General features: G+C 31.8%; 2 protein-coding genes across 2 annotated transcripts in view; both read right to left on the bottom strand.

Moving 5' to 3' along the window:
• Positions 1 to 207: 207 nt before the first annotated feature.
• On the bottom strand, positions 208 to 1,576 carry LOC106670146. Its single transcript, XM_014400226.1, has 3 exons — positions 1,143 to 1,576; positions 605 to 825; positions 208 to 544 (listed from the first exon to the last, which is right to left on the bottom strand). Exons 1-3 carry the CDS (start codon positions 1,459 to 1,461, stop codon positions 248 to 250), a joined length of 837 nt encoding a protein of 278 aa, XP_014255712.1. The 5' UTR covers positions 1,462 to 1,576; the 3' UTR covers positions 208 to 247.
• Positions 1,577 to 7,505: 5,929 nt separating this feature from the next.
• LOC106670120 overlaps positions 7,506 to 11,230 on the bottom strand; it is a 22,511-nt gene continuing 18,786 nt past the window's right edge. Inside the window, exons 8-12 of the mRNA XM_014400178.2 lie at positions 10,553 to 11,014; positions 8,334 to 8,599; positions 8,083 to 8,257; positions 7,815 to 8,014; positions 7,506 to 7,742 (exon numbers count right to left, since the gene is read on the bottom strand). Coding sequence (XP_014255664.2) covers positions 7,585 to 7,742; positions 7,815 to 8,014; positions 8,083 to 8,257; positions 8,334 to 8,599; positions 10,553 to 11,014 — 1,261 coding nt within the window. The 3' untranslated portion in view covers positions 7,506 to 7,584. The remainder of the gene's footprint in view (positions 7,743 to 7,814; positions 8,015 to 8,082; positions 8,258 to 8,333; positions 8,600 to 10,552; positions 11,015 to 11,230) is intronic.

Raw genomic sequence — 11,230 nt, 5'->3', positions numbered from 1 at the left:
TTTTTGTGTTATTTTCAATATTTGTATGCAATATTTATTCTCAGGAAATAGGAAATGTGTTAATTTATTTTAACAAAATTAAACAAACTGGGGTTTGTTAAAAGAAATACATTATTTTTAATACATTAGATGGCCAAAGAAAACACCATTGCTAATTGAATTTATAATAAATTTATTGCTTAAAAGAATAAGATTGACAAGGTAAAATTTACTTGCTAAAGGTTTATAATTTATATTCATTTTTACACTACTCCTCGAGATATTCTTGACAATTTGATAACTTTTGCTGAAATGGAAACAGCTTGGGCATGTTGTCCATTAACATGTTTTCGTTGTTTTCCGGGCTTGGAATAAATCGCAAGTGGGTGTCGCTTATGCAGTCCTTGTTGTCGGAAGGCTGGTACAACGGCAATGTCCATTTGAGAACTATCGGTTTGTAAAAGTAAATATGAATGAGGGGCATCAACCTTATAAACCTGCCAAAAAGCTTTGTGATTTCTTCCACTTGGCCGGTCGAGAAGTACTTTGTACCCTTTCCAGCTATCTGGAATTAAAACGTCCAAACAAATTTAACGTCGTTAAATAGGGGTGCTTTTATACTTACATTCACTGAATGATTGATTATCCTTTCTTCGTAATACTGTTCCATTTCGTGTTGTGTCGTGTTTCGACAGGTAAAGAACATTTTCATACCGTCCATAAAAATCTCCATTAGGTACATAAGCTGATTTGGCTTTAATTTCAGGCGTACGGCAAGCTTCACGAGGTCATATAAGAACAAACGACATGGAAATTTCTGTTCCTTCGTACCCTCAATGATTTTATCTGTCAATTATTTATACATCATAACATACTTATTAACAAATAATATTTGTAGGGAAGACAGACTTATGAGCTTCTTCTTAAAACAGCTATCAAAAAACCGTAAAACATTTTGGATCAATTGATATTGATCAAATTATTATTTTTTGGTACATACAGAAAATACCTTAGAAATGAAAGGATATGTACAAAACTAGCACTTTTTTATATAAAATATTTCAATCATCAACAAGTGTTTGGAGAAAAATTTAAAAACCTCTTTAACAGTTTTGCTTCTTGTGTAGATTTTCACTTAAAAGTACATTAACGAGCTCATTTACCTAACATTTCGAAAGCATGCGTCTCGCAGGCAGTCATTAAATACGCGGCAATATGTTCCGTCAGTTTTGGTTTAAAAATGACACCACTGCTCGGCCGTACGCATTGGGCGTTGGGATAAAGGCAGAAAGGGATGTCGCATTTGCCCAGTTTTTCAATGTACAACTTCGTGAAAGACTCTGTCTCTTGGAGCTCGCTCACTATTTTGTCAAGATCGCTTTCTTCGAAAACTGTCTTATTGAACAATAATGGCGGCGTTCTGTCCCGTACTTGTGGTCTCTGATGGAAAAGAATGTCATCGTCCTTATCGTCCTGTGTCATTTTGTATTTATAACCTGGCGATACTATTAATTTAAGTAAAAAATATAACTAAATAAAAAATTAAGAAAATCCACTAAAAGAATAATTTATAAAAGAACCAGATGTTTACCTGACACATTAGCTGTACGAAATGTTTATACTCTCATATTTAATATTTTTTGCTCTACACTATCAAGAAAACCATTAGCATACTACACTGACAGGCAAAAATTCCACTCAATAGATTTTTAAAAAATTTTTCTCATTGTTTTTACCAATAAATATTTGTTTATTCTATGTTTTAAATTGGGAATGTCAATTGGAGGTAAACATACTTAAACCTTAATACAAAACAAGGATAAAAAAAAATTGAAAAAATTCAACGTTTACATTTTACGAAAAACTAAAATATTTATTCAGTCTCATTTGACATTTCTCTGAAGCAATAAACTGTTTAGTTTCATCTTTGTTTTCTTAATTTCAAGCTTTAAACTTAAAAATGCCACTTAGTGTTGAGGAAGTTGCGTGTGATGTGGCACTTATTGATGATGGACGTATCATCAGGTATGCGACTATTGACATCGGAGTTCCCTACGAAACTCTGCGAGACGCCGTTAGACGTTTTCGAGAAACTGAACCAGGGTAACAGAACCACAGGATGACCGTTTTTTGAATTTGAGAATTTTGCGAAACCGTCACCATACTGTTGTTCAAACGATTCATCAGCTCCAGGTGTACAAAAATCTGAACGCACTGCTCAAAGAAGATTAAATCAATATGGACTAATGGCTTTTCGCCCCGTAAGAGGACCAGAATTGACCAGACCTCACAGAGTTGCACGGTTCGCATTTTCTCGAGAACACAGACTTTGGACGATTGGCCTGCTGTACTTTTTATAGATTAGTGTAGATTTGCTCTACCATCTCCTGATGGGCGTGAAAGAGTGTGGAGAAGGCGAAATAAAAGGTACGAAGCTTGTAGTTTTTCCCAGAGTCAACCTTTTCAACGTAGCTCAGTGATGGTGTGGGCAGGATTTTCAATGGAGAGTCGCATAGAGTTGGTTGTTGTTCGTGGAGGGTCTTTGACGGCCAGCCGTAATTATCCTATCCGGATATGTGGATATAATTTTGGACCGTAATGCGTTGCGTACCTCGATGAAATCAGCGACAATCCTATTCTAATGCACGATAATGGCCGTACACGTGTCGCTCGCATAGCACAAACGTACCATCAACAGCATAACATCAGGTTCTTAGGCTGGCCACCTCGTTCTCCAGACTTGAACCCCATCGAACATTTCTTTGATAACCTCAAAAGACGAATAAGAGCACGTCCATCACTTCCTGATTCACTTCACGATCTTGAAAGATCTCTTCGATAAGAATGGGCTAACCTCCAGCAAAGAGACATTTTCAGACTGGTAGAAAGTATGTCGAGGCGTCTTCGAGAAGTAATTAAGGCAAGAGGAGGAAATACGCGATATTGAAATGTTAATTAGAAATTAAATCAAAATTAAACGTTTTCTATTTTTCATTGCCCTTAGCAATTTACATTTTTATTTTTTACTTCTTTAGCCAAAGAATCAATTATTAAACGTTTAAAAATGCGAAACTTTGATTAATATTTACAAATTTATACAAATCAAGTTATATTACAAGTGGTTGGAATTTTTTGCTTGTCAGTGTATTTGAGAAAATTATTGATTCAATGGAAAAGTATTTAGATCTGGAGATATTCTTTTGTATAATAATTCTATAAGATAGCCAGAAAGCTCTGGATGCTCTCCAAGCATATAAGATCGAAACTAGTCTGGAATTGCTTGAATACCATGGTAAAAAACTAAGTTGTTCAGATCTTCTATGGTGTGGCTCAAAAATAAAAAATGAGAATAGGCATAATGTGGTTTAATTATGAGCCCCACACGACCCTCGGCCTCACCACAAACATCATTCAAGCCAAATTACTAGCCTTAGTATGGATATGAAATAAATAATAAACACCTGAAAAGTGCAACAATAATTATTCTATCAGATAGCCGGACAGCTCTAAGAGCTCTCCAAGCCTACAAGCTCATCTCAAAACCAGCCCAAAACTGCCTAAATATTCATAATTAATTAATTTCAGGCAATTAGTCAGCAGTTATTTAACTCAAAAGAGACCCTCAGTACAACCATTTTGTGGCATAAATCATATTGGAAACATATACCGTACATGAAGCAAGCAAATAAACTACTCACAAAAAGAATCCAATGGTAGAAAGAGAAAATCCTACTCAACAGAAAAGAATTAATAATTCTAACAGATATATTTAAAATACAGAACAAGCTTCAGTGAGAGTAGTCTTTACCACTTTACAAAAAAATGAGACTTTTAACAGATAATTAATGTCGACTATATCTAAAGGAGCCAGAGATAACAAAACATATCCTATGTAACTACCCTGTAATAGCTAGGAAAAGGCTATGGTCATAGGAAAGCATTCTAGTATTTTCGTGCAATATAGACATGAAACCATATCCATGAGAAGAATTTTGTATTTCATTAAAAGAGCACAAAACTTCCAAGTAAAGTATTACTGCAAAATCCCTAAGACTATGATTGGGGTGGATATAAATAAATAATAAAAAATTAAAATGGATAAATAATCTTATGATTTTTCCTTCTCGAAGGTGGGATAATAGGTCATCTCAAAAAAACAACAACCAGTTTTTCTTTCAATCCACAACGTTTCGGATTTATTTAATCCTTCCTCAGGTGAGTTAACCCAGTGGTTAAAATAGTGGTCATCATTTTTTAATATTTCGTAACAGTTTATTTTTAAAAAAGAGCCAGTGTGGTACATATTTAAGTCTTTCAGACTCCGAACAAACGTTTTAATATTTTGAACCTAAGGTTATAGGTAAATTGTAAAATTTATTTCTGTTCTTAATTAGAATTTCGAATATTTGTTCCATAATTTAAACATTTCACATAGGCTTATATGGGCAATAATAATAATAATGGAGTCAGACTAGCAACAGTCTCAGTATGAATATAGGCTCATCACTATCATTTTATTCTTCCATTCAAATATAATAAAAAAAAACTAATGCTACTTATCAATAATAAGAAACAAAAACACAATAACACTTTTTTCCCCTATCTTTCTTATTTAAATTGCGATTTTGGGCATTGTAGTTTATTACCCAGCAATTTATTCAAACACTAGCAGACAAACATTCAATGGTATAACAATTTGGGAAATCATTATAATTTCCAATAAATTTGAGAAAGCTGAAAAGTGCTCTTTGAAACAAACACTGGGGACCCAGTAACTCCTTTAAATCACTCGAAAGGTTGAGACTTTGTCTAAAGGTTGCAAAGTGCAACAGTCGACCAAAATATGTTTTACAATCAGAATGGTATGTTCTCTACTTCGCATACATCGAGGACAAGTTGGAAGGTTGTTGCCTATTAAAAGCCTATTATGGATTAGCCTGTTGTGACCTATTCGCAATCTAGAGAGAATCACGAGTTCTTTTCTCTCAAGTTCCTCAGTTGGCCATTTATGTACAACTGGCTTAATTTCTTTCATACTATCTCTACAGACATTCCATCTTGCTGCCCATTTTTGTTTGATAATGTTTTTAACATAAATGACTATGTAATCTGGGTGGAGAGGAAATTGATCTGTTCTTTGTGGATGGTTTGCAGAGTTCCTTGCCTGTTGATTAGCTTTTTCATTTCCAGTAATGCCGACATGACTAGGAACCGAACCGAATACCACATGTTTGTTAAGTGCTTTGATTTCATAGAGGTATTTGTGAATTTCTAAGATGTATGGGTCAACCAAGAAATTATTTTTGATGGCTTCGAAACCACTCTTCAAATCAGAGCAAATAATAGCATTACAAATTCCTTTAAAATACTCAATGATCTTCCGATTGCATATAGTTCGGCTGTGTATATGCTAGCCTCATTCAATAGAGACCAGCTTTGGGGAAGTAAATTGTTTTTTCCACAATAGACATTTATTTTCTCAGACGTGATCAGGCTAATATATACCATTTCCAGTGACTTTTGGAAAAAAAACATAAAATATTAAAAAAGTCACTGAAGATGGTGTATATTAGACTGAAACGTGTCTGAGAAAATAAATGCCTACTGTGAAAAGACATTTTAATTCATACCCATCTACTTATTATGGAGTTCCACAAAATCAGGGTGGACACTGTCAAAAAATTATATTTAATTTAATTTTCATTATATATTTATTTATTAGATTTAATTTAATTTAGGTTTATTAGATCCTTTACTTATTTACAAAAAGTAGATAATGTATGGTTTCATCGAAAGATAGTTAATTACTATCTATGACAATAAGTAGGTAAAAATATATACAGGTAACTAGGTTGAAAGTTAGGAAAATAAGAGGAATAATTAAAAAAAAGTAGTTAAGTGGATATGTTTACATTTTTTGACACACATAGAAAACATAATGCACCACTTTCTTAAGTAGACTATCAAGTCACTTCTATCACTTGTATAACAAATTGATCATTTTATGGAGACTCAGATTGGGAAATGACCAGTGGGATTGCCAACATCGGCCAATGAGCTCGAAACGTACAATATAAGGAAATATTTATGCCACGGGACATTGTGCTTTTCTTCTCTATCTGTATATACTTTGTTCATAAATTGCAGAATGTCAGACAAACATGTGATGAAAAACTGCTAGTACAAAGTGAGAAATGTCCAACTAGAATCACTCTATTTTGGTGCTGCGTTGCAGCTTAAAGAGAGGTCCTTAAACACCTCATTTTACTTCAAGTTCAGTAATAATGACGATTAATTAAGGTTTTTAGTTGAGATAAAAAAGTCAATGGCACAAACGGGATTTGAACCCATGATCTTCGGCTAGATATGCCGCTGCTCTACCACTTGAGCAATCATGACCTCGATCCACTTGGATCCGAACTTCCCATCTCAACCCCACCTTTTGAATTTTCCCTCCTTTTTGCCATGTTTCAATTATTATTTCAAAATTAGTGAATTCAGTAATAATAACAGTTAGCTTTGTTCTTAATTTAGAAAAGTATCTAGTACATTTTCATTTCTCATTAGTGGATTTTGTTTAAACTTTATTTAAATACAGAATGTTTTGTTTGATGTAATTCATTTACTAACACAATTAAATTGCAAAATTGGAAATAAACTATTTTCGGGTTTTCCAAGAAATTCATTTCAATTAGAAAATTAAGAAAATTGCACCAGTCTATTAAAACAGGTGGTCACAGAGGATAGGCATACCAAGATGATAAATAACTAACAATAGATTTTCAATACTGCCATTATAAAATTTTGTACAGAATATAATTTTAAGCAAGGATGGTATTTTTTATTATGTTTGATTTATATTCTCATACTCCAAAAGGTGCATTTACCTGAAATTCTACTTTGAATGGTTATTTACAAAAGTGTTGTCAAAAAGAGGAAAGGAAGAAGAATATTTTTTTATCGATTAGTCTTCTTCGATTCGTTTGGTCCGCATATTCTAGCTGTTTTGGTCTGTCATACACGTTTTGGCTTCTTAACATCTCTTATAAAATATCTTATCAAAATTTTAAATTATAAATTGTCTATGCTGGAAAAAATGACTATGGAAATAACTCAAATATTTTTTAAAATGCAATACCACCTTACTTTTTCAAATGTGTTAAAGGCAAGGTAAGTTGAATGTACATTTGACAAAGTCATATTTTTAAAACAAAGATACTAGATATTAAAGAGATGAGGGAATTTCAATATAAATAAATGATCTTTATTTGGCACTAAATACAATTTCAAAACTTATATATTTAATATTTAACAAGAAATAAATAGCATTAACAAAAAGTTTGAACTGTAATATATACTACTATATTTGTACAACCAAATGAGAATGAGTGTAAAAAAATTTCAATGAATACAATAGTAATGTAAAATTTTTTAATAAAACAAAGAAGGACTGACAATTTTTTTTAATATAACAATTAACAACACAACGTTCTAAAAAATAAACAACAACTACCTATAAAATAAACATATTTAATATATTTATTTTATTACATAAATATATAAAATTTCAATCATTTACTACTTCTAATGTTAATTTTTTGCAGTCTATTCAATAATCAGGTGGGTATTTTCTGGACTTTTTATGTACTTATGCTTGTACTCTTCAAATAATGCAATAAGGCATTTTGTGTAGATATCATGGTATTTGTCTATAAGTTCTTGTTCAGGAAACACATTATGAGGTACTTCAATTGGTTCACCAACTAAAAACAAACATTGCTATTTTATTAAATACTCACTAACTACAAGGGTATATAAGGGAAAAAAATACTTACTGACTGTGGTGACTGGACATCTTCTCGGAATTAGACCAAAGGAGTACTGGAGGATCCCTCTTCCGATCGGTATGCATGGAGCGATACCGGTGATACTTTTTAACCAACTTTGAATTGCCCTGATGGTAGACCCTGGTGGATTTGGGACTTGGTCGTATATGTCAGTCTCGCCGAAAGAAAATACAGGAACCAAAGGGGCTCTGGAAGTAAAGTAATTTTTTTATTACAGTCTAATTTTAATTTAAAGAATAGGAGTTAACCCAAATACCCAGTTTTTAAGGCCATTTTTATAAACCCTTTTCTTTTTTTTAGTATTATTCTATAAGTGCCTGGTACTGCATTGAATGCTTCAGAAGCACCTCCAACAATTAGTGCTAGGACATTTCCTTTTTTCTCTGAACTTAATACGTTTTTAATCGACTCCTTTGAAGCTGGCACAAACCCTAAAAAAACAAAAACACACGGATAATTTTTCTAAGATTCAAATTCTTTATTTAGAAATAAGAAAGTGAAAAATACCCAAACCAAGGATAAGTTCTCTGAAAAACGGGACATTGAAGTGCATATCCAGAGTTGCCAGGTGGGTCTTCAGTTTAGGAAAAAAACTGGAAAATTCTGATGTATCTGTGGCAAAATGACCGAAAGCTCCAGCTGACAAAATCCCATGAGGGTACACACAAAAAAGATAATTTTTGTCATTCGGAAGGTCACATTTATAAACAAGCTTTAGAGGGAAAAATTCGCAGAAATGCTTCCAGCACTTCCACTTTCTACAAAAATTTGATCTGAAACAAAATTTCATCAACGATTATAAGTACAAGTAGTATAAGCAAAATTGTTAAGAATTTAATTTGAAATAGAATAATAAATCAAGAAACTGATTTAGATTCTAGTATACATTTGAAGAGATAAAGTATTCTTTGAAAAGAATGGTCATTAATATTCATTTACCTATTCATCATAATTCTAATTATCTGTAATCTAATAAATAGTTAAAGGTTTTACCTGTACTGTATGAAAAAAAAAAACTGTTATAAATTATTTAAATTAGTTTAGCACCATTGAAAAAGGAAAGACTAATATAATATCATGGAGTATTTTAAACAGAAGTGCAATGCAGTGTCAATATCTAGTTATTTTTGGGCTAGAAATTAAATGCAGATTTACAACTTAAGAATGTTATCAATAAAAGGGAAGATCTATTCTGTTCAGAGAAAAATTAAATCTGATCAAATCTGGGATCTACAATAACCCTGAACAATACGTGGACTGAAAACATATTTGTCACTACTTTTAGATATAAAATACAACAAAAAATAAGGCTAAACCAAATAGAAATCTAGGACTAGTGGTCAAAACATTAAAGTTCTGATCACCATCATATGTGAATGAAATTGACAAATTTATAAACCTATGGAATTATAATACTTATGGAAAACTGCTAAAGAAGGAAATCATAAAGATAAAAGTTAGGATCAAGAAAATAATTATTATAATAAACTCAAATATTATAACAAAATTATAATAAAATAAATATAACAATCAACAGAATTGGGAAACTAAACTTCACAAAACTAGCTAAGCTTATTTTCATAAGCAAACAATAATTCATGAGATAAGTTAATGCAGAGCATACAACAAATGTAAGGAAAGTATATACAAGTTCTGTTCAGAGAAGAATCAAATCTGATGCCAGCCAACTTTTCAAACTTCTATCTAAATAATCAATTAATTTGGAGAATTTTAAAGAAAAATGAGGGTAGATTGATCTATAATATAACATATTAAACAAATTCAAACCTTTCAAAACAACAGAACTGGAAAACATATTTCCAGGTGTAGGTTTTGGGACTAATATGATCCTGCAGTTCCTTTGGCCAGATCGTCTGTTTTTTCCACAACTCAGAACTCTGCGTCCTGGTACCCAAGTCAGGTTGTTGTGTTTTCCCAGGTTTTGGACATATTTTGGAAGTGACCATTTTACATACTTTCAGGCTTGCTTGGTCGTCTGATCTTATGAGATTTTTGATGTGTAACCTCGTTTAAAATTTTCTATGACACAAGCATTATAGCATGTATTTCAGATTGAACGACCTAAGTATTTAAGATGTCAGGCAAACCGAATCAGCGAGAATAGGCAGACGAGGATGATCAGGTATAATCCAACTACATATTTTCAGTTAGTAACACTATTAAGAAACTATGAATAATTGAAATTCGAGATTTTAGTATTGTTAACAATTTAACACATGAATGTACCAGTACCTTGATTATGTATATTATATGTGTAAATCATAATTGAAAAATGGTAAAAGTTCAAATGATATGAGATGCAAATCCATGAATGAAAAAGTAAGCTCTTTAGTTTCGCAAAATGTACTAAATGTATTATTTTAAACGATGTTGGTCTCTTTATAAATAAAAAATAACTCTCAAACTCAAATGACACAGCAATAAAAATTTATCTCTTTTAAATAGAGATAAAAATTAAAAAAAAAACATTTTTTAGTGTAAATTTATAGTAAAAAACCGATTATTTTATATTTTATTTACTTGTTATTACCTAACACTGGTACAAAGTACACTGGTATATGTAATCATTGTGTTTTTAATATTAAAAAAGTTAATTCAATAGACCTCTAGTTTTTATTAATTTAGTTAATTATAATTATTAAGTTACTTTAGCATTTTCATTTACTATCAAATTATAATTACAATAATATAGAATCTTTTCTTACCTCCTTCCACCATTGTGGCATGTCTCACTGTCCACAAATATCCAGAATATGTACATCATCGCCAACACATAATATCTTGTAAAAAAAATCAAATAGGCCATTGCCCCGAAGCCTATAAATGTCCCTAGTGTAAGGGTACAAATCCATAAGAGGGCACACATAGTTTCAACACGCCTTTTTAAAGGTACATTTAAAGGTGCAAACTTTATTCCAAAAACCTCCATTTTCCGCTTAACATAAAAATGGAAAATGGATATTTGGAATTGTATTGGGTTGGGTGGAGGAATCCCAATGTGTAAATATTTGATATACCTAACCAGCGGATATGTCGAACACTGATATGTATTGAGAAGTTGTTGTTGCTTGACTGTAAACAAGATTATAAGATAGAAGAATTCTCTGATCACTGTTCTACTAAACAGACTCTTACAGCCCTTATCTCTTGGTGTAAACTGAGGCAATCTGATCAATTACAAAGTTGATTTCTAATCTTATTAATTGAATTTTACAGATATACTGTGTGTCCCAAAATACTTGTTTTTTATTTGGCTCTTTAGTCACAGAAAAAAAAAAAGATAAAAATAATCAGTAGATTAAGGAAGTAGTTAAAGTTATTGACTTAAATAAACATAATGTTATATTTATAACATAAAAGAAACATAGAGCCCTGGTAATATG

The sequence above is a fragment of the Cimex lectularius genome, unplaced genomic scaffold (assembly GCF_000648675.2).
Source record: "Cimex lectularius strain Harlan isolate CLEC.00 unplaced genomic scaffold, Clec_2.1 scaffold40, whole genome shotgun sequence".
NCBI classification, from domain to species: domain Eukaryota; kingdom Metazoa; phylum Arthropoda; class Insecta; order Hemiptera; family Cimicidae; genus Cimex; species Cimex lectularius.
Note: the sequence above shows the minus strand (reverse complement) of the source record. Positions and strands in the feature narration are given on the sequence as shown.